The 24,972-nt window shown below is 36.0% G+C and overlaps 1 protein-coding gene across 1 annotated transcript in view; it reads left to right on the plus strand.

Annotated features, from left to right (window-relative positions):
- Positions 1-24,972, plus strand: part of LOC134743148 (protein qui-1) — a 133,796-nt gene that overhangs the window by 84,631 nt on the left and 24,193 nt on the right. The window contains exons 7-15 of the mRNA XM_063676492.1: positions 4,024-4,192; positions 4,535-4,694; positions 5,077-5,821; positions 5,903-6,046; positions 7,623-7,823; positions 10,901-11,079; positions 11,921-12,067; positions 17,471-17,589; positions 22,638-22,816. Coding sequence (XP_063532562.1) covers positions 4,024-4,192; positions 4,535-4,694; positions 5,077-5,821; positions 5,903-6,046; positions 7,623-7,823; positions 10,901-11,079; positions 11,921-12,067; positions 17,471-17,589; positions 22,638-22,816 — 2,043 coding nt within the window. The remainder of the gene's footprint in view (positions 1-4,023; positions 4,193-4,534; positions 4,695-5,076; positions 5,822-5,902; positions 6,047-7,622; positions 7,824-10,900; positions 11,080-11,920; positions 12,068-17,470; positions 17,590-22,637; positions 22,817-24,972) is intronic.

Genomic DNA, 24,972 nt, shown 5'->3' on the forward strand with positions numbered 1-24,972 from the left:
ATATACAAGAAACAACAATATTTACATGTAATACTATCTAAAATATATACAAATTACCAATTCACTGATCTTAAGCTTATTTTAAATTTAATTAAATGTACGAGAAACCAAAACACAACCGCCACGTTTCACGTTTCCCGCGCTTTTTCTTCCATACAATTTATAACCTTAAAACGAAATATATGTATTGAGATAACAGCTGTTACCGCACCCAAGCTATGTGAAAAATAGTATCGTTCCCACGAGGAAGAAAATTTGGGCATCTAAGTGTGAAAGAGTATGTAAAGCCTGACCAGTAATATATGATCATTGTCAAGAGGGCGCTGTTATTCTCATGTAGGGTGACAGTTCAGTGTAGTATGAAAAATTTAGTCAGTGAAATTCCGCAACCGCGTGATCATTCATATATTACTGGTCAGGCTTTATCTAGTTTTAATACCGACCCATGAAAGGATTAGTGGCCGGTACAAAATGAGGTTAAAATGGAGCTACATTATAGCTATATTATGTGATAAATGAGGAAGCTCTACCGCCCTGGTATTATTTTTAATGAAGGGGGAAAATAGGTAATGTCCATTGGGTCAGAAGTAATAAAAAGCATATTAAGAAAGATAGTGAGTTAAATTTATTGTGCAAGCTAAATGGAATATTAGATTATACACCTATATTTTTATATTACCTAAACTTAACAATTAATTTGAGATGCGTACCTAAGTAATAATCCAAACACAAAGTATTTTAATTATCCTTAAATTTGTACTTATGCAGAAAATTGCGATCTTTAATAGTACATTGTGATACATGTGTGCTACGTTGGTCACTACTCACGAGGCGATATTGTGCGCGCGAGCTGAAAGCGAGTGCGCAATAAGAAAACCGATGTGTGTAATGACCAATGCACACGTGTTTCATACGACGTTTTTCAACACACTTGCGAAGAAATAAGTACACATTAATCAAATTTGAATTGTTAAGTCTACTACTTACCGGCAGCCGGCGGGGCCCCGGCGCTCTCCAGCCTTTGTTGTAAAATCTACTCGACCAATTTAAGAAGGCTCCGTCTCCATACGTATTATTAGCAATTAGTTACAATCTTAACTTGATCGGATTATCATACATTACCGCACAAGTGCGATAATATAATAAGAAATCACGCGTGTGTAATATATACTAGGGTTATGATCCTAAAAGTGGTTCAATAACTTCCACGTTACGAGCAAGTGTGTTGCAATAGTATTTTATACAATCGTGATATAATAGAGAGCTTTTCAGTCGAGTACCGTGTTTAAGCAACGAAGCTTGCTGAGTTGCTTAGGTTAAGGTACGAGATTGAAAAGCTTGATTATATCACTATTGTATACAATACTTTTTCTACGAGACAAAAAAAATAATACTTTCAACTAGTAGAATCATATACTTAGGTAAACAAACCAAAAGTATACAGCTAATATACGCGAGCTGCCGCAGCCCGCGATACCTTCATACTCGTACGCGCCCCGGCCGCCGGGCCTAGCGCCCCCGGCGGGTTGGTCAACGACACCTCCTCGTAACTCATGAGGCCCTGGTACCTGCTCCGCGCTAAATTCAATTTTAAGACAGTTTTTTTCTCGATTTTGGCCACCGTAGCCTATGGAGACTAACAAGCAACGCTAAGCGGTTTTCGTAGGATATGGATGTTGCTATACGAAGGGTGTCACATGCGCGTTTATGACTTATGAAGCAATTGTTGGCCAACCAATCACAAAGCAGATGCGACGCAGCAGCGTGTTTAAGTAGGCTAATTTGCATTGAATCGAGTCTGCTTAAACAAGAAATATTTTACTGAAATGTATGAAGTTCTATTTTCAAAAATTTTATACTTGACTAAACCGTATCGATAAAATTCTTATGCTTAAGTCGGAAGTGCCATAGACTATCCAACGTTGAAAAGAGTAAGGTTGTAGTGTTGCATATGAAGTCGTAATACACAGATTATACTCGACGAGTAGAAAAAAATATTTACAATATTTTTGAGCATAATAAATTATGTAATAACATTGTCGGATTGTGCCTCCCCATGGCTGTGCCGTAAAAAGTGCATTAAATTTCGACGTAATATCACTAAACATTTTGTGGCATCATCGCCCTCCAACTCCAAGTACCCTTCATTTGTAGTGAAAATTTAAGTCGCTCTTTCATTATCGTTTTGATTGGAATATCAAAAAGTGCGGATTTAAAGGAAATTTAGGAGCATTATTTAAAACCACGAAAGTTGTGAGATATTCATAATTCCTATTTTCCTTTGCTTTTGTTCCTGAAAATTTGTTATTAGCATAGCTAACATGCATTGGTATTAGGTTTATAAAACATGAGACAAGTTAGAAGCATCTAATTAAGCCAGCCAAGGGAGAAAGAGAATGTCTTGTACTCTTTAAATCGTTTTAGAAAAAAAATCTAATCAAGTAGGACAAATAAAGGTATTTCGGCTACATCACGTGTAACCCAACATCGGCTATGAAGCAGTACTACGACCGTAGCTGTGAATCAATGCATTTAGAGAAAATGGGACGGTCGCTTCTCCATACGAACGTAGTCTCCATTTTCCTCTGGATATTGACATTATGGAAAATATTATGTATGAAAAAAAAAAGGAGCGAAAAACAGATCTCATACAAATCTTTAAATGCTCCTAACTTCTATAATACTTAGTTAAATTTCGAAAAAAATCAGGCATAGGGACATAGGTGTGGTTGATATACAACAAATTGTGTCAAAATATTTTTAATAATGTTAATATCCAGAATGAGAACTACGTTTGTATGAAAAGGCGATTTCGCGTGGGTCTTTCTCTCATCTTAATGAATTACTATCATATCCTGAGATGTTACAAAGAGTTTGTTTTAAGGCCTCAGAACGGTCGTTAAGTTGCGCTGGGTATCGAAAGATTAAAATGCAAGCATATTACGATGTACACGTCGAATCTTCATGTTTACGTATACACCATGTGCAGTCGCTTGCAGTGCCAACTTCTGCGGTTGTGGTGAGAAGTTTGACGTTTGAGCAGTGTCGGGTGCTGGATTTCCTAGTTTCATGTACCGCGAGTTTATTTGAATAGGTTTCCAAATAAGCACACATTATTTTCCCTAACGAAAAATGTGTGATACAAGTATTTCTCGTATTCTCCTCCTTGTAGTTTTTTTTGTAGAGAACATACAAGGGATTTTATGGTTAGATGTTGTAACACTAGTAAAATTCGCCACAAGCGATACCGCTTAGACACTAACTATGAGACATTTCAAACTTGAAACTCTGCAAGAAGTACTTATTGATTAAAGAGTTAGACTAAAATAAGTCTGCAACGATTTTGATAGCACACCGAGCACACGCCTTGCGCCACGTGTGCTTACTTCTATGAAATTATGACGTATAAATAACACTTGCACTGCGTGTGCTATCGAAACGGTTACAGACAGACCTTGGTCTTACTCTAAGAGCTCGTTCCCACTATGTCGGATGTCGGGGCGATTTTTGATCGGGTGTCGTAGCGGCAGAACATTTTATATGAAGCTATTCACACACGAACGACAACGATTTTGTGTCGGATCCGACATAAAATATCGTGCGTTTTGTCAGCCCTCCGTCCGGAAAAAAATCGTGTCGGCGGCGCTGTTCACATGATGTCGGATGTCGGGCCGACCCCGCCCGCGCCGCACCCCCTGTGCCTCCCGCGCGTCAAATGAGAACCTCAAATGGCACCAGCTGCGGTCGTGGCCGACAGCCGACTAGTGTGAACACTGTAAACAGAGGCACCGACACCCGATTAAAAATGGTCCCGACAGCCGACTAGTTTGAACAGAGGCGCCGACATCCGATTAAAAGTCGTCCCGACATCCGACATAGTGGGAACGAGCTCTAACTGTTATACGCTTTTGACAGAGAAATTAAGAATTTTAAAAATAGTTTTGTAAATAACTATTTTAATGCTCTTATGTCTTAACATGTTTCGGTACTTCTAGATTATTCGATTCATTATACTTTTCGCAGACCTTCTATCAACCGGCAACCATCCTAAGGGCGTAATAGCAGTCTTCAGAGACAGCCCGGCGCTGGAGGCGGATGACTCGAAGATCGCAGTTCTAGCGCATTCTAGGTTAAAAGCCCTAAAAAGAAAATTAGAAGATACTTTACCTGAGAATCATATCATTAGGCTTGAGTAAGTGACTTTTTTACTTGTTATTACTTATGTTAGTCGACGTGTGAAAGTATGTCTTTATTTTTTCAAATAATCCCGGCATACTTGGAGTTTGTTATTTATACATTTTGTTAGGTACGTTTAGGTACGTATATTAGCCGCTGTTAAATCTCGAAATCACGGAAAGTAAGTCTGACTAAGTAGTTATTAATAAATCAGAGGTTTTTGATACATCGAGAGCAATGGACACCTCAGTTCAGGATAATATAACTACATACATCTAGAACGAATGAGGCCACTATCACTGGGACTAGAGCGATTGTTAGAAAAGACGGCCGTGTTCACATATGTTGTATATTACAGGTCGTCATCAGCAGAGTCGTCCCGGACGGACGCTGCATCCGACAACGAGGAGAGACTGGCGCCGCTGCGGGAGGCGGTGCAGGTGTGCGTGAGCGCGCTGCTCGACGACAGCCTCAGCACTGAGCCCGACCAGGGCAAGGGAAGGAAAAAGACTGTCCAGGTACCTCTAATAACACCGTTATTGCCCTATTCAAGCATTCCAGGCTTTACACACTATTTCTTTAGCAAAAATGGTCACGAGCACCTTCGAAATTATTTGGCTTGCAATTAAACCGATTAGTATCAGATATAGAAGTTAATGGAAACTAATCCCGTGAAATATATTATTGATTGCTGTCTTTACCGCATTGGCGAATTATTATTTTTAAATTCCGCAACTCAACTCGATTTAACTCGGTTTATTGAACAAATAATTTATTACCGCCAAACGTAAACAAACTGATGAAGTTCGAGTCAAACTCAATCAAGTCAATTTAAAGTTCTTTGAAAGGCCGTCGATATAATTTATCAATAATTTCACTACGGCCCGTTTCTTGTTTCAGGAAGTTTTCTTGGAACACATCACTCATCTTAGAATATGTATAGAACATAGGCGTCAGTATAAGGTAAATGTTAAGCAAAACGAGGATGCAGCGAAGAGTATCCTAAGCAACGCAAAAGAAAATTACGAAAACCGGACGCGACATCCTCCAGTGTTAATATATGGATCGGACGCTTCTGGGAAAAGTACTTTATTGACACATTTGTATTATAAATGTGAGGAAGTTTTTCCCAAGCCTGTTCTAAGGATAATAAGGTTTTCGGCTTCCACTCCGAGATCGGCCTACAATTTGGAACTTTTGAGAGTCATGTGCCAACAGATATCTATTATCTTGAACATTCCGGAAGGCTACTTGCCAAAAGACGCCAGTTTTGATCCTTTATATATTAATAATTGGTTTCAAAGTTTATTGAGGAGATGCGAGGACATGGAGAATGAAATTTTGCTTATATTTATCGATAACGTGCATAGAGTAAATCCGCTGGAGTGTGACATAGTGACAGGGTTGTCATGGTTACCGATGTCTTTACCTCGAAACGTGTTCCTGGTGTGCACGAGCGCAGTCCCACTTGAGCAGCTGCAGCTGACACCTGCGCAGAAGGAGAAGTTTAAAGTGCAGCAATGTTACCATCACCTCGCTGCCATCGCCGAGACTCCAGAGAACAACAGCTACGGAGACTACATCGACAGTGCCTTTGATAAATTAGAAGCCGTCTTTGGATCTAAAGCCTTTAGTAAATTAGCAGGTAGTTACATAATCTAATCTACACTGTACTTACTTGTATTCCTAAATTGTTAAGATGCAATTAATTCTGGTCGTGTTTCAGGTTATATAACTTGTTCGGAGTTCGGTCTCACGGAACTCGAGTTGCTGGAACTTCTCATGCCAACGAGTAACAGCGACGCGGTTATTACTCTGAAGGATGCCAACTTTAACTTTTCTACTTTATGTGTCGCCAAATATATGATGAGTAAGTGACAATCTGACGTTAACTTTCCGAAGAAACTTGGAAATGTCCTGTATCTTCTACATTAAAAGTTTTGGGATACTATATCAGTTTATGAAATACTATTTCAATTTCAATTCAATTTATTTATTTAAAAAATATATACTTATGTCTAGGTATACAAAAGTTTCGCCAAACTGTAGACAGTTTGTTGGCGAATAGTGCGCTCTCAATTATATTATAAGTAGGTACTTTTTAGGGTTCCGTACCTCAAAAGGAAGAAAACGGAACCCTTATAGGATCACTCGTGCGTCTGTCCGTCCGTCCGTCCGTCCGTCCGTCTGTCTGTCTGTCTGTCTGTCTGTCCGTCTGTCTGTCACAGCCTATTTTCTCCGAAACTACTTAACCAATTAAGTTGAAATTTGGCAGACATATGTAAGTCCGTGACCCAAAGACGGACATGTAACGTAATCAAATGAATTTTAGCCACTTTTGGGGGTAAATGAGATAATTAAAAAATAAAGTTCTTCAAACTATATCGTATTACATATCAAATGAAAGAGCTCATTATCAGAATCTTAAATATATTTTTTTTATAATTTTAAGATAAACAGTTTAGAAGTTATTCAAGAAAATAGGCAAAAAATTACCATTCTCCCCCCCCCCCCCCCCTTTATCTACGACACTCTTGGGTCAAAAATTTTGAAAAAAATACACAAAATAGATCTTTATCTATAGATCACAGGAAAACCTATTAGAAATGTGCATTCAAGCGTGAGTCGGACTTAATTACTTAGATTTACGGGTTTTTTTAAGAAATTTCACATAAAAAAATACGTTGTTTAAATTGTATAATGTACGGAACCCTTGGAACGCGAGTCCGACTCGCACTTGGCCGGTTTTATACATTATATCTACGGTAGCTGTTGCCCGCGACTTTGTATGCGTGGATTTGTATGTTGGTGGTTATTTTACATAAGCATAGAATATTATACAGCAAAAGGTATCAAGAGGGACGGTTAATCATTTGTATACAACGCATGAAATTTGTCTTTCACAAACTACGAAGTTATTTAAAAAACATGTTTGCTCCCGAGGCAAACTGTATTAATACAAACTTTGCAAAAACGGTGAAAACAGTTTTCGTCTATTTTAATATAATCTCCTTTTGCCAAGTTTCGAGTTCCTAGTTTAAAAGAAATTCGTACCACATATAAAATTACATCCCCTTTTTAACCCCCTTAGGGGTTGAGTTTTTAAGAACGTTGAAATATATTATTTTTTAATCTTATACAATGCCTTTCTAAGAAGGTTCAAAGCATTTGTAATGAATTCAAACTCTCAACCCCTTTTAACCCTTTTAGGGGATGAATATATAATAACGCTTAAACTTTTTTTTTGTATTCTAATAATATGCCTTTAAACAAAGATTCCAGTCCCGCACTCAAAAAAATGTTTGATCTCCATACAAATTTTCAACCCCTTTTTTACCACCCTGGGCCGTACCTCTATTAGATACCATAAAGCGCAAATAATATTATATTTTCGATTAAAATAATTAGGTAGTGTGTAGTACTTTACAACCCCATTTCTTTGTCAGAGCCTCTCATAGCAGAGAACGTTGTATCGGGGAGAAGCACGTGGCGCTGGCGTGCCGCGGCGGCGGGAGCGCGCGCGCGCAGGCGGTACGTGCGCGTGCAGAGCGCGCTCAGAGACGCGCACTCCGACCTGGCCGCGCTGCACTTTGCGAATTTCCTGCAAGATCCCGACGACACGGATACTTCGGAAACACAAGAGCCGGGTAAGTTGCTTCTTAACTTCCAAAAAGCGTGGCCGTGGCTCGGCGCGTCGTGTCGCCTACCGAAGCTTGAAATAACAAACCAAAATGATAACTTTAAATCCTAAGGGAATCATACTATGCCTACTACTTTGTCGATATCTTGTGTCAAGTTACATTCATTATACTCCGGTCGGGTGGATAAGTACTGTAGATCGTTATTATTTGTGCGCTTCCATAATTACAAAGGTACGTTAAGCTGTTAATCCCGGTGGTAAGCAGATTACTCCAATTAAAAATGGATTAAAGCTCGGAGGAAAATTATTTAAAAGTTTCATTAATTTTGATTTCTTTACCGTTAGGGCTTAGCCCTGAATTTTGAATACCATATATTAATAAGTTATTATTATAAAATAACAAAATAAATCACATAGGTACATTGCACAGTTTACCTACCTGCAAAAGTTGCAACGTAAATTTAAAATGTCCTTAACTTAAAACATCCTTAACTAAAGCTCCTTTGACTCACATGATACCCGAGCCCGAGACTGGCAGTCGAGAAAATCCGATATCGGCAAATTGTTCTTCATTTTTGCACTGCAATTGCAAATTGAATTAGCTGCTCGGGATAGCGTTCCAGCGTTTCAAGCTCAACTTTCCAAACTACCTACATACATATTACATATTACATGTCTCGATAAATTTATGCAGCAACATATACTTTAGCCGCTGGAATGTTTCACGTAAATTAACGTGTTTTAGTACTTCGTGAAAGTACAGTTCATAAATTATGAAATTACATGATCTCTGTGTATATGATCTCTGGGACTAGGAAGCGCTGGTGGCCTAGCGGTAAGAGCGTGCGACTTGCAATCCGAAGGTCGCAGGTTCAAACCCTGGCTCGTACCAATGAGTTTTTCGGAACTTATGTACGAAATATCGTTTGATATTTACCAGTCGCTTTTCGGTGAAGGAAAACATCGTGAGGAAACCGGACTAATCCCAACAAGGCCTAGTTTTCCCTCTGGGTTGGAAGATCAGATGGCAGTCGCTTTCGTAAAAACTAGTGCCTACGCCAAATCTTGGGATTAGTTGCCAAGCGGACCCCAGGCTCCCATGAGCCGTGGCAAAATGCCGGGACAACGCGAGGAAGAAGAAGAAGATGATCTCTGTGTATAACCAGGGCTAGAACTTGTATTTTTATGATAATATTTCTAATTTCGTACTTCGCTTGGACATTGTGTTTTTGATAGCGGATACATAACTAAAATTACGTATTAGAAAAAGGTTTACGACTTAGTATATATAGTTGTTTATTATTTACATTGTATAAAAAAACGTTATTTTAGTTTATTAAAAATTTGTCTGTAATACCTATATATTGTAAAAAAGCCGATATTGTTTAAAAAGGGCATATATGTATTAATTTTGTTAAATATAGTTTTAGTTTTTAGTCTGTAACATTAGAGAGGAATATTTTAATAGTTGATTATTTGTAAAACGGATTATTACCTAATGTTATTATTTAACTGATTAGTAAAAAAATGTTATTATTGTTTGTTTTAAATACATAATACATACTTGTCATGAATCCATCAAAATGTTTTAATCGCAATCCGTCCCTGTCCCTTACCTGGTTCGTGCATCGTGGCGAGCGCGGGCTAGTCCAACGCTAAAAAAAACCAGTGTAAGTGCGCTCTCCGATAACGCGCCTTTGTTACGCATATCGATGACACATTTTAGACTGGTTCGGTAGCGTTCGACTTGCCGGCACTCAGTAACCGCAAAGACCACACAGCTAAGGAATATGTTTTCCCATTATAAACCATTTCATTCATTCATTTTAAACCTTATTGCAATCTCCATAGAGTGGTAATTGAATAACCGGTTAAAACGGCCATACCATTTTTTTATGCTAGTAAGTAGCACGTGCGGTTTCATTTAACAATAAACAAAGGATAAGCCGAAAGGGGACTGTTTGAAATCTACGAACTATATATCTCTAGTTTTTAGATTTATTGTATACATTTTATTACGTAAAAACTTCAAATATTCTTTATTCAAGGTTTTTTGAATTGTTGTTTACATATATGTATATTATCTTAAGCTAATTATCAGAGCAATTTATTGCTGTCCTTATTATTTCGTAATAATATTGAATTTTTATACACATGTCAAATTTAATAATAAAATTTCACAATAAGATCGTCAAACATTAAATAAAAATTTGTATAAAAAATTTGTAAAAAAAATACTAGTCTAGAGTGTATCTACTATAACATCTTAATGTAAAAAAAAACGCATCTAAGTAATATATTCATTGGAATATAAAATTCATCATTATTCAAATATAATAATTAATTAATTATTTCAAGTCACAATTCATCCCACGGTGTATTATTATATCATTTATGTAGTCTTGTCTGGTTATAATAAGCTTTAGAAATTAGTTTTCGCTTTACATAATTTTTAAATTTAGGAAAATTTTAGAAATGTATTTAATAAAGGTTTTGAAATCCCTCATTAACCCTTAAAATGAAGTGCATGATTTTTTCTTTAGCCGAAATTAACATATGTATCTCATAATTGTTTACTGATTCTGGGAAAAATAATCAATAAAATTAAAAAATCGATTTTCAGTGCTAAAGCAGTGTAAGAAAATACATAAGGTAAAAATATATATATTATTAGTAAAAGATAGGTATATGAAAAATCTTACTACCGTCGGAAGATTACACTGTTTGTGATATACTTGTAACAAAGATAGATATAACTCCGTTATTATATCCTCTTTGCTTGTAATAAAGATTTCAAATACAAAATGATCGCAATCCCCGAAAAAAACCGCTTAAAACACATACTAAAAATCGTGAATTTTCCAAATTTTCCGCTATTTCGTCTTAAAACAAATGTATTTTTTTTAACTAAAATAGGTACTGCGCAAATTTTAACAAAACATCGAAAATATATTAATTTACGATCAAAATAAATATCACTATGCATTTAAGGGTTAATAGTTATGATCCGTTAATGCTTCTGCCGATGTGCCTATGGCCTGGCCAGGTACCTATGTTACCTTCCATTCATCCTACTTGTGTCAGGTTGCGCAGACGACGACTACGCGCTGCTGGACTCGACGCCATTCCACTCGGGTAGTCGCACGGCGGCCGCGTTCACACAGCGCCACGTCGAGGAGTCTTGGTTGCATCTGCTGCTAGCCGGCGACTTCTCTAAGCTGAAGGATCTCACTGTCTGCAATTTTGATTTTCTATTGGCAGCGGTAAGTGTCTGATGAAAATAAATATCCTGTAGTTCCTTACTTGTCTTTTAGTTCGCTAAGCCTTACTAATTTATATTATAAATACTAAGTAACTCTCTCTGTCGGTTACCCCTTCACGCTTAAATCGCTGAAGCAATTTAGATAAAATTCGGCGTAGAAATAATTTGGGGCCCGGGAAAAGACATAAAATAGTTTTTATCAATCATCGTCATCATCCCATGCAGATGAAATCGCGGGCAGAAGCTAGTTTATATATATATATATATATATATATATATATATATATATATATATATATATAGTGTGAATTCTAATAACTATTTACCTATAATAATCTGTAGAACGAACGGACTGCGTTAACTTAGTAATAGGGTTCCGATTGGCACCTTTTGAGTACTGTAAAACGGGGTGACCAGAAATCGCGGGGTGAAAAGAGAAAATTTTGGTACTTTCAAAATCGTGTTTATTCACCACGTTTTGCGGTACGACATCCTAAAGAGCAATAACAAAAACAAGAATATATTTATTTTTAGCTGCCGTAGGTACATCTGTCTAGGCATCAATTATGCTTAAACATTAAGACAAAGAGCTCGCTAAGACTAGACTCTCTAGAGGCAAGTCAGCAATGTCACATCTTTGAAGTAAATCTCATTATGCTATGTAAAGCTAGGTTTTGCTACGCTGTACTGTATCCAGTTCCCTCGTAAATTGCCGACGTTGACCCCCAGGGGAATTTCGGTGGCACTCAATACGTTAAAGAAAGATAAAGGTGCCATCAATCGAAAAAATGCCAGACGTGTCAGTTTTATTGCGTGAAATATATTACATATCTCCTTCCCAGGTACAAACGGTGACGGTGTCCTATCTCCGATGCATTCTGGAACACGTTCGCTGCTACATCCTTGATCGGGACGTAGAGCTCGTCTACGGCGCGGTCAAGAAGTCAAGCGACATCCTTACTCGCGATCCCATGCAGTTAGGAGCCCAGGTAAACCCTTACTTAATGACCCAGAAATGTGTATTTTTTATAAAGGAAATATTTCCTATAGCAGCCTATTTAACTTAGGGTGTTATTTAATCGATCTGCAAAATATTCCTATTTTGATGAACAAAAAAATATATTTGGTCAGCCAAAATGTGTATTTGATCAGCAACTTAAGGTTAGCAAGTATTTCAAAATCAGTTCGCAATTAATGTCATAATGAGCTGCTCTAAATTGATTTGGTTGGCAAATAAATTATTTGATCGGCAGTAAGCGATCCACCATTAATCAAATTTTGTTAAGCAGTCAGTGGGTAAGCGGATTATTTCATTTTGGATTACAATTTAACAGATCCGCAAAAATTAGTTCTAACCTAACCCACTTTTCTAGTAGCCGTTGGTTTCTGTAAAGGTCGCAGTTCTAACCTAACCTAACCCACTTTTCTAGTAGCAGTTGTTTTCTGTGAAGGTCGCAGTTCTAACCTAACCTAACCCACTTTTTTAGTAGCTAATATCTTCTATTTTACACCTATAATACTCTCAAAATACTAAAACGGATAAATATCACCAACAAATACGTTAGAACATCGCAATGTGACTGCTAATAATCATCGAATGAAATGCACGCGCACGATTTCGCTCCGCCTACAACCCTGCCGACTTTTTAAATCAAACGCAACCCATCTTATTATATCAGATTACCATTTGTTTAATATGCATACGTCTCAATTAAACTGCCAACCAATTTTTAAATCTTGCTGACCAAATAATAATTTTGCAGCTCAACTATTTATTAAGCAGATGGATATTGGTTATAATGTTGACCGTTTGTTAATTATTTGCTGAACAAGAGTTGCAGCTCGATTTTTATTTATTGCCGGCAACATATTTGTATGCTGCCCAAATGATTTAATGGATATTTTTTTGGCAGATCAGTTTTAAAAATGGCTGATCATTTAATTACTTCCCTTTAAGTTAAAGTTGAAAGAAAACATTCAGCTTCTTCCTACTTAGGCATGACATGTGATGTCGTCAGCTTTGTTTACGTTCTGATAGATAAATACTGCGTTTGTGGCGGCATTTCACGCAAGCAAAATTTACGCAGTTGACGGAAACTTAATGCATACATATCTCTCGTTTGTCTGGCGTGAGCGAAGAAAATATCGTCATCGATTTATATACATTATACGTTTCATTTTTAAAACTCGTACCTATACAGTATCTATACTAAATATAACAGACAGTAAATACAAGTCAAATGCAACATCTAACGGCTTGAAATAATATGAGTTTGTTGACTTAATAGTGAGTAAACAAAGGGTGAGGTACAAAAGTAGGTAACTAGGAGGGCAAGGTGTTTAATTTAATTTACATGCGCTTATTACCTTAACAGTAAAGTTGCTTTTTGGACATCATGCCAGCCTGGCTACTTTTGCTGCAGACTGCGGTATGCATGTTATGGATATACATTTGGCATGTCGGGTTTACATTTACATACCTAATATGAAGCGATATATTGCAGTTAAGTGTTATATGTGGCGAAAAGCACCTGTTAAGATTTTTCTGTAGTCATCGCTTGTGTCCAAATTGTACAATTTGTTTCTTTATTCTCTAGCCTCCCAAATCGACACATGCCAAGACAAGATGAATGTGAAGTTATGTCTTCGTACAACATATGGATAAGAAGCATTAATAATATTATTTATTGTTATAAAAACCAGTTACCCAATGTCCTAAAACTAGCTCAGAATAGATATTCAAATGATATTTGAGGTTCCATTACAAGATCTGTATCTTTCGAACATGTTATCTTCGTGGGGTGGGCCTTTTTTGATAAAATATTTGTTGTCCTAAATAAAGGACCCTGGGCATTTAATGGTAAGGAACCATCTTTTACGCACTTACCATCAGGTGAGATTGTGGTCAAATGCTTATCATTTTCCAATAAAAGTAATTTATGAACAACAATTTTTGTATACTAAAAAAAATATTATTCCTATTTTAATGGTTATGATTATAACCGTTTCTCCTAAGTTTCCGTCCGACGAGACCGTCAAAATTATTTCTTCACTAATTTAATATATCCTGTATAAAGAATGTTGCCCCTCAAAAAGCTGATTCTTACCCCAACCGTCCTTATGCCGTACCTCTTTAAACACGTAAATCTAATTTACCGAGAAATAAACTCTTAATTAACTTCCATACAAACTCAAATATCAATCAGCATAGAAAGGGTTGACGTTAACAAAGACATTAATTTCATCAAAACGGGCTCGCTGAAAGGAAAACTTTTGGAGCTGTCAAAATTAGGTTTTACTAAAGCCGCCGGCTGTAACAAAATATTAATAAATAATAGCTTTATGAAGTTAATTTGGTATCTAAAACCACGTAAATTCAGCATTTATTTAACTTAGTGACTGCTATAGTTATTGGCCCCTCTATAGTAATTGGCCACTCTTAACAAATTAGAAAGAAACAAGGCAATAGAAGTCTCATTGTTAAGAGTGGCCAATTACTATGTAGTTTCCAATAACGATATCAGTCACCCTACCTAATATTATAATGAAACCTTTATAAGATCAAATAAAACAGGTCACTTTGTACAGTCACCTGTACATTATAATAATGTTACATAACGGCGGCCGCAAAAATATCTGACCCGATCTTATTTGCTGAGCCATAAGAGCGTGTTTAAATATATTTTTGCAGCCTTCGAAGAGTAACATATTATTGCTGCAGGTGACTGTACGAAAAATTTCAGCCGCTGTTTTCATAACTCACGAGGTATCTGAAGTAGGTAGCTTGCTATATCAAGCTCGGGAAATTGATTTACTTTTGTCTTTTAGGAATATTATGTTTCATAATATCTGGGTGTTGGAAACTCAGAAAAAAACTTGGGACAACGGTACTAATTTCTCGATTAAAAAAATCGGCGCATTACTATGTGCAGGAAAACCGAGAAAACTTGAAAAAATAATTATGATTTCCGAAAATGAAACCCGATCGATCTGAAAATCGACTTTTCTACCTTCGAAATTAAACCCTTATATTTTTATTTCATCGAAATCGTTTGTTGCCTCCGAGAACCTATTAACTAAATATACAAACACTTTTTTATTTGATAATAGGGAAGGGTAGAAAAAATAGAATATGTAGGGCGGTTTAAGTATACCTAATAACTTTATTTATTTAAAACAATAAATTTATTTATTTGGTAGCATACAATGTTTCGGTAATTGGGCTAGTATCTCTTTTTAAGTATTATAAATACTTGTATTAAGAGAATACCGCTCTTCCACTATAGGTAAGTTACAGTTTTTTACATTAGTTGTAGTTACGCTAAAAATTTACAATTACAATTTAACATTAAAATTAAAATTAGAATAACAATATCATGCTAAAATATATGAATATTAGAGTAAATTTACACAATAAAGCAATAGCAGTTTATTTTTTGAACAGTAGTCAGCGACTAGCTTACGAAATAGGTAGCAATAAAGATAAAAATACTTTAAATAATTAGTATGTGAGTAGGTAGATATGTGAGTAGGTAAGTGTGTGTGTGCGTGTGTGTGTGTGTGTGTGTGTGTGTGTGTGTGTATGTGTGTGTGTGTGTGTGTGTGTGTGTGTGTGTGTGTGTGTGTGTGTGTGTGTGTGTGTGTGTGTGTGTGTGTGTGTGTGTGTGTGTGTGTGTGTGTGTGTGTGTGTTTGCTTGTCTGTTTAAGTGATTTGATATGATTAGCTTTGAAATATATACAATAACAAAACTTATAAACTATCAATAAAATTAACCTATAAAACTAAAAACAAATTAAAACTAACAAAAATTATTTAAACTACGAACTAAACAAACTAAACTAAAACTACCTAAAAAGTCTTACAAATAAAAAATTGGCCCCAGGTCTGTGCCATCCGGTAGGGTGCCCAGGAAGCCGCGCTGAACGGTAACGCCGATGCGTTGGGCGAGGTATGCTTCAGCCTTCCGGCCACCCGTTGCGTCTAAATTTGCTTTTCACACAGGCTAGGCGAAATTAAATCTTTTTTGAATGCTACCAGCACAAGTGCATTGACTTGCGAGTTTAACCCAAAGTTTTTATGTTTGTAGTTTTCAAGATGTAGCTCTTTTTAGGGTTCCGTATCTCAAAAGGAAAAAACGGAACCCTTATATGATCACTCGTGCGTCTGTCTGTCCGTCTGTCACAGCCTATTTTCTCCGAAACTACTGGACCATTAAGTTGAAATTTGGTACACATATATAAGTTTGTGACCCAAAGATGGACATGTAACGTAAACAAATTAATTTTAAACGCGGAGGCCACTTTTGGGGGGTAAATGAGAAAATGAAAAAATAAAGTTTGTCAAACTATATCGTGTTACATATCAAATAAAAGAGCTCATTTTGAGAACCTCAAATATATTTTTTTATAATTTTACGATAAATAGTTTAGAAGTTATTCAAGAAAATAGGCAAAAAATAACCATTCCCCCCTTTATCTCCGAAACTACTGGGTCAAAAGTTTGGAAAAATACACAAAATAGATCTTTACCTATAGATCACCGGAAAACCTATTAGAAATGTGCAGTCAAGCGTGAGTCGGACTTAATTACTTAGTTTTTGATCCGACCCCTACGGGTTTTTTAAAGACATAAAAAATACATTGTTTAAATTGTGTAAAGTACGGAACCCTTGGAACGCGAGTCCGACTCGCATTTGGCCAGTTTTTTTAAATGTACACGCACGCCTACTTTTATTTTGTCACGTAAAAGGTAAATAAAGAAACTTAAATTATGTGCACATTGTGCACGCTCGCGCTCAGATATAAGACGGTACTTTATTTCAGTCAAGAAAAACAAACATCTCTTCTAAAGCTCGGTGATGTGTAAAAAGAACTTTCTTTACAACACTTTATTCATACCAAGCTGTATAACCTTTCTAATTTTGAGTGAAAAGGGGGGAATAAATGCAGTACCTATAGGTATGTTCAGTAGCTTTAGAATTTAGAATAAAATTTATAGATACACAATATAATTATTGTGTTAAAATCTGAGCACGACACAATTTTTACTAATTTACAGAAACATCTTGCTTTATTATTTTTACTACATTGGAATTTATTTTATTCCATTCAAATATTGTCTACCACCGATAAGTTTAGAACAACGCACATAAAACTAATTCTAAACAATAGTTGTTTAAACAGGCACTATATAAAATATACGAACTGACTTTTTATCCTGCTTGTGGGACAACCGGTAGTGACGTTGATGAATTAAATAATTTAGAAATGACTAATCTTTTTCGGCAAACAGATAAAAGACTCGTAATGTCTATAAAATTGATTACAAAGAGAAACATTAATTATAAATTATATAAACCAGGAACTGATAGATATTTTATTTGTTTGTTCAGATCATAGCCTGGCTACGCCCGGCGGTGGCGCGGCGCGGCGTGCTAGCGACGCTCGTCACCGCCGCGATGGCGTGGTGCGACGGTTATGACAAGCCGCTGCTCGTTCCACTCAACGGATGGTAAGGACATTTTTGATATTCGTCACTGCCAATGTAGTCGTTTTACTATTTATATCTTACGTACCCATATAATATCATGCATGAAACTTGTATCGATGAGATAAATAAACTAAACTAAACATTGGCGATATTACATGTTGACTATTTGAACGGAACGGAAATTTTACATTTATTTATCTGTAATGACGTCATCAAAGTGATCTTTCAATACATGGTAGCAAGAAGAATACGCAAGAGTTCAGTCTCACTGTGATAGTTAAAGAATGTAACGCCAATACGTAAGTACAAATAGATAATGCAAAGCGTACGCGATCCCAGTTAGATATTTACGTGAAAATAATATGCGAGAAAATAATTGTAAAAGAGCATATCTATCGCGGGTAAATTGTTAAAGCCAGTTGGTGTTATTTTAATATTTAAGTGAGATTGATAAAGATAGATGAAGTAACTAAATTAAAACCTAATGGGTAGCTACTTTGTAACTTAGGTACCTACTTAACTTCTTTTCAACTTTCGACAGTTTAAAAAGCTTCGTTTTGCAAGTTTAGTCATTAAAGTTGTTGTTTTGTGATTTAGTCCAAGAATACTAGAGCTATTATTAAATCTGCGAGAAATAACGAAAATAAAAAAAAATGTGCCTGGCTTGCGATAGACGGTTTTCATCTTTGAATTACTTGTTGTTATGAAACTCACAATCTTTCTTAGACAATTTTAAATTCCGCTCGTTCGATGTTTTCACAACCGCGAAGCAATTGTTATAAGCGGATTAACGCACGTAAAGGTTTGATATAAGGATACCTTCGTCTAATTCCACATACCACTTTATCCAATTAGCTGCCAAGACACACCGCCTCGGGCCCCGATACACAACACACCGTAAACGTGTTACCCTGTATTGTGTGCCTAGGAAATGCAATCACAGCTTCACGGATGTGTTTTACGTTCGTTTGGGGTAAAGTCGCTTTTGGAATTGGTTTTAGGTTACGACTCGGTTACGGGAAATTCATGACAACCGGTTCTTCTGGCTTGTTATGGATTTCTGGCGCTTTACGAGTTGGTAAATACTAGATACCTACGCAACGCTACATCGTATAATTAATGAAAAATAAAATGGGTCAAGTGCGAGTTCGTTCAACTCGCTCACCGAGGGTTCCGTACAAACTTTCAATAGGGAATATTACGCGAAACTCTGCGTAGAAGCCACTACCACAATCCATCACAATCTGGGGGTCTACCGCGAAACAAGAAAATCGAAATTTCGTTATCTAACCTCTCTATCACTCTTGCACATTCGAGCGATAAAGAGGCAGATAACTAAATTTCGATTTTCGCGTTTCCCGGTAGGCCCTTTGTAAACAAATCGCCTTGATGCTTCAATGTCATATTTAATTATCTGTGAAAACTTGTCAAAAAACAGTTTAAGGCACAGTATGTATAAGTTACTCTATGGTTTACGATAGGCGCTAGTGCTGCACTGGCAGAACATTGCAGTAATACCCCCTATTATCTCATGTAACTATAAACGCAACACTTTTGACCAGAAGTATGCTTAGCATAAGTATGTATGTACAGCGCAAATCTGCTAACTAATTTGCGCGACCGCTAGTATGTATTTAGTTTTTCAGGGATAATTCTTTATCATGTGAACCGATTTCAACAATTTTTATTTTATTTGAAAAAAGGTGTTTTAATTGTAATTTCATAGAAATTTCAACATGTAATATTTATGATAATGTTAATGTTATAAAAAAATTTCAAAAGTAGATTTTGAGCTCTGTCAAACGATACCGCAGCATACCCCACTGGACCTAGTAACTAGACTTTGAAATTTTGCCCCTTGTTCATATGGGGCATTATACATATTTAATAAAATAAAAAAAGTTACAATTTCAATGTGCCGGATCTGGGTAGCGTTGCTCATGATTATTCCAAATTTCAAATAGATAGCTTAAGTAGTTCTGGAGATATATATTATATTTACGATTTTCAAGTTGATAAAGCGTTGGTAGCCTGGCGATAAGAGAGTGCGACTTTTAAACCCCGGCTCGTACCAGTGAGCTTTTCGGAACTTCTGTACGATATAATCATTTGATATTTACCAGTCGTTTTTCGGTGAAGGAAAAAATTGTGAGGAAACCGGACTACTAGGAAACAAAATTAAGATGACATTAAAGTAGATCAGATAGAACTTCACGTAGAATGACAATAATGTTATCCTTTATGATGTCGTTAATCCATTATACCGTACAACGTTGCACTATGCTCGCATATGTCTTCACTAACGTCCATAAATTTATCGCAGGGATTATGTACAATAAAAACCGGCCAAATGCGAGTCGGACTCGCGTTCCAAGGGTTCCATACATTACACAATTTTTAACAATGTGTATTTTTTATGTTAAAAGTGAGTTACGTGAGTGAAATGTCTTTAAAACCCGTAGGGGTCGGATCAAAACTAAGTATCAGTACTACTAAGCATAAGTCCGACTCATGCTTAACTGCAGATTTCTAATAGGTTTTCCTGTCATGTATAGGTAAAGAACTATTTTGTGCATTTTTTTTTAATTGTTGACCTAGTAGTTTCGGAGATAAAGCGGGGGGGGAATGGTAATTTGTTTTGCTATTTTCTTAAATAACTTCTGAACTATTTATTTACAAAAAAAATATATTTGAGATTTTCAAAATTAGCTCTCTCATTTGATATGTAGCACGATATAAATAGTTTACAAAACTTATTTTTTTTAATTTCACATTTACCCCCCAAATGTCTTCGGGTCAGAAACTTACATACGAGTACCAAATTTCAACTTAGGGTGTGTAATGTTTAATATAAATATGTATATATATATATATATATATATATAATAACATACATTTGTTATAACGCCATTTGGTATATTATTATATGTTATAATGTAATTTTTATTATACGTTTCCTTTGTTATATCGTGATTTCATCTAAACTATCATTGATATAATGCCTATTGTAATATAATTTTTAAATAGTATATGGACATGTTTTATAATGACATTTGTTATATTATATTTTCATATAACGTAATACTTAATATAATTTAATCAATTGTAAATACATATATTGTATAACCATTTTTAGCATATTTTATTTAAGAATAACGTAACATTTTACATACTTTTTATAACTAGTACGCACGCCCTACAATTAAATACAAATTATCCTAGTGTAAACACGCCTGACGAAAAAGAATAGCACGATTGTACTAAAATTTTGAATTTCTAGTTATGTGTTTTATGCTATCACACTTCTTTTACTAGCTATTTTATTCTAGGGAGGTCTCAGTTCTAACCTAACCGAACCAAATTAATCACGGATTTCGATTCTGTGGGCGCCGGAGTTCAAACCTAACCTAAACCACTTTTTTTCCTAGGTATTTGCTGTAATGCACCCTTCAACTTAATTGGTCCAGTAGTTTTGGAGAAAATGGGCTGTGACGGACAGACAGACAGACAGATGCACGAGTGATCCTATAAGGGTTTCGGTTTTTCCTTTTGAGGTACGGAACCCTAAATAAGAAATGAGGAAGAAAAGGATAACAATCACAGAAAACGGGCTAGATTGCGTATACAGAATATAGTGTTCATTAGCCGGCCGTATCCCCGTCTACTGATCGTTGTGTTTATCTACCCCATTAACTTCCCGAGGATATATTATTGCGAAGTTTCGAAACCCTGCACCGCTGGGACCCGACAAATGTTATCTCTAATGAGGAAATCCGAGAAATGTGCCAACTAATTTGGCATTAGTATATTTTCACTTCATCCCGTGTGATGTTAAACCGAGTTACTAGTAATTGGCAAATAATAAGGCATACGATAATTATTTAACTGCTTTCATCACCGCATCTGGCTTCGATAGGTAGGTTTTTGATCTTTTGAAATTAATTGTGAATATGTATGAGCATCTAAATATGTGCTAGTTCATAATCATAATCATTTATTCCGTAAATGCACACAAAACATTTGTTTGTTTGTTTGTTTGTTTTGGTAGACTTGGTGAGTCTGCATTTGGTCGTAGCTAGTTTCCCTATAATCATAATATTAAGTGATCGGTTACCGCGATAGTTACTCATGAAATAAAACTATGAAAACGGATTATATCGCGTATATTGAATTTATAATACATCCCGACGTTTCGAACCCTTTACAGCGTTCGTGGTCAACAGGTGACTGAGGAAAAAAAATACAAAGTGCAAAAATACCCACATACTAAAATAATGAACAATCATAGACTATAAACTTTAAGGCTGGTTGTACATGCAAAATCGGTTCATAAGGCTAGTTATACACTACAATTTTATATATATATATACACTACAATTATTTTCAAGTAGATATATATATATCTACTTGAAAATAATTGTAGTGTATAACTAGTTTTATTTCATAATATTAAGTTCAATAATCGGCCTCCAGTTTAGTGCCTACGAAAGATTTTCACTTATACCACTATGCTGCTGCTACGAGCTACAACGTAGCACCCATGCCTACGTGGTTTTTTTTATTAACTCATTATAGAAGGCCAATTCGACTTTTAGTTATTTGATCTGTTTCCGATATGATACTGATCGTCAGTGTCAAAAGTGACGTTTTTGGTTTAAGATATGTCACTTTTGACAACAGATCAGTATCATATCGGAAACAGATCGAATAACTAAAACCTGTGCCTGTTAGTGCCAATCAGTTAGCCACGTTCGTGGTGCTACGTCGGTAAGAGTCTGTCTCCGTAGTATTACTGTAGCGAACATGCTTTGGAAACATTTTCTACATATACAATATAGGTATTCTATGCTTCACAATCTGCTTCTTGATTTGTCATTTTGTATTAAAGAATCCTTTTTAGACATTCAGCATCGACAAATGATATTATACAAACATTATGCCTGTTAGTTTTGACATGCCAAAAAAATACATGGCTAAATATCTGAATGTTATAAATAATTAATTTCTCTACTGAAACAAATCGGATATCCATGTTACTTTATTATGTTATCATTTTACGTTGCGGCCAGGCTCCAACCACCGATAGCGTCGACGGTGCGGGTGTTGTCCGTGGGGGCGACGAGCCCCGGCGCGGGCGCGCGTCTGCTGCAACTGGCACCTTCCGGACAACACCTGGTGCTGGCGCCCGCCGCCGGCGACCCGCAGCTGTGGCACGTCATGTCCAACTCTAAAGTACATACATTTAAAGGTGAGTTTCGCTTGTACGATATTGTGTAGAGTTATTGCGAAGTGCTGTGCGAATTTGATTTACAGAAATGAAACTGCGCGATATTGCGTTTTTGGAACCTGAGAGAATGTTGAAATCGGAATTGATTGTATAGGTACTTGTAAATGGTTAACTAACCCTTTTCTAGGTATAGTACGATTTATCGACCATATAATAAAAATAGTATTTAAAATTTAGCATTCCGATTTAAGGTTCAAATGAGATTGCAATATCGGGAAATTTAACGTGTCTTTAAATGAATCATCAAAGCTGGATTAATTGGAATAATATAAATATTTGGATATTTTGAGAAAACCTTGGAAAAGGTTTAACTTTTTTGAATTATATACGCTTAGAATTCCAGTCTACAAACGATCATTCCAATTACAAATTGGCAGTTTTCAGAATTATAGCATGGTATCTAAATTGAAAGTAAACATGAAAGTAACATTTGCATGCATATGGAATTTCATTATTACTCGACTAAACCAGAACAATATGAAGTGTTTTCCATCATAATAGTCAACACTGCACGCGGTGAGTGTTTACTTAGTTACACAGAATTTCATCGGAGTTTGTTTTTAAAGATATAAAGTATGATTTTCTATTTAAGTATATTATTATTATTTTTACTCGCGTTATCCCGGCATTTTGCCACGACTCATGGGAGCCTGGGGTCAGCTTGACAACTAATCCTAAGAATTGACGTAGGCACGAGTTTTTACAAAAGCGACTGCCATCTGACCTTCCAACCCAGAGGGGGAACTAGGCCTTGTTAGGATTAGTCCGGTTTCCTCACGATGTTTTCCTTCACCGAAAAGCGACTGGTAAATATCAAATGATATTTCGTACGTAAGTTCCGAAAAACTCATTAGTACGAGCCGGGGTTTGAACCCGCGACCTCCGGATTGAAAGTCGCACGCTCTTACCGCTAGGCCACCAGCGCTGCCTTTTTCAGCAAAGGGTTTAAAAAAATAAATAAATAAATAAATAAATAAACGTTTATTCAAAGATCTTACTTACAACTAAATACCTATTTTCTTCTGCCAAACCACACAGTGGTTTGTTGGCAGACGAGGCTTAAGTATATTATATTAATGATAATAAATATAGCTATGTGTTTTTATGTATTGTTTTGTAAGTTTTGTTATATTTTACTTTTATATGTATATTGTTAAAATAAATAAAGGAAATAAATATATTATATATTATAATGTAATATAATTCAACGATTTCATTGCTATCGTTCTTTAGCTACTCACATGCCAAAATGTTGTAGTGGATAAGGTTATGTTATGATCCAGTATCACTGAATAATACCAAAGAATATTTTTATATCTATTATCCTAGAAAAGCTTATGTTACCAATCACCGGCGCGCGTCGGTAGATCTATAGCCATTTTATGGGTGAGCTCGATCGGCGTTTAACGACCGTGCCCTTATAACCCCGCTATCACTTATTTACTAACCCTGAGATAATAAAACTGATTCTTTAAGAAGGGTTTACGATATTTTTCCTGTGTTGATTACATTCGTGTGGCCGGCTAAACTTTAATTAAATAAGCTTAAATCCCACAGTACTTATCTGGAAGGGTACTTATTCTGTGGTAATTTGATGTCTTTTAAAAGGATTCCTAATATTATTAAAATGTACTTGATTTTACTTGACAGTTTCAGTGAAATGATTGTTTTCAAAAAAGCAGTAAAATGAATAAAATGGTTTTATGAATTGGAGCAACTGTTTCAGTAATTTAATGGAATAACGAATATGGTTTTTAGTTTGGAAATAATTTACCTATAAAGATTGTTTTGCTAACATTTTCATAAATTTTCAACTGATTGATGACAGGAACACGCCCTGAATCCGACGATACATTTTTGAGTGCCCCGTGAGCGTTTTTTGTTTATAATATAATGGTTTCTCGATCAACAATGATTTTTCATGAAATGAAACAATATCCCTTATGACAACATTCATCGCTCATATATTTTTAATGAAAGTCCTATTGAATTTTCAGTGCTTAGAGTTTTGGCACTTTTTTTACCATAAAATATCAACATAGGCTGTCGCTTCGTCTGCAGTGAAAGTACAGACAAAGCGTTTCATTCAGAGTTTGTATACGAGTATAATATTCTGT

Source organism: Cydia strobilella, chromosome 7 (assembly GCF_947568885.1).
Source record: "Cydia strobilella chromosome 7, ilCydStro3.1, whole genome shotgun sequence".
Taxonomy (NCBI): Eukaryota; Metazoa; Arthropoda; class Insecta; order Lepidoptera; family Tortricidae; genus Cydia; species Cydia strobilella.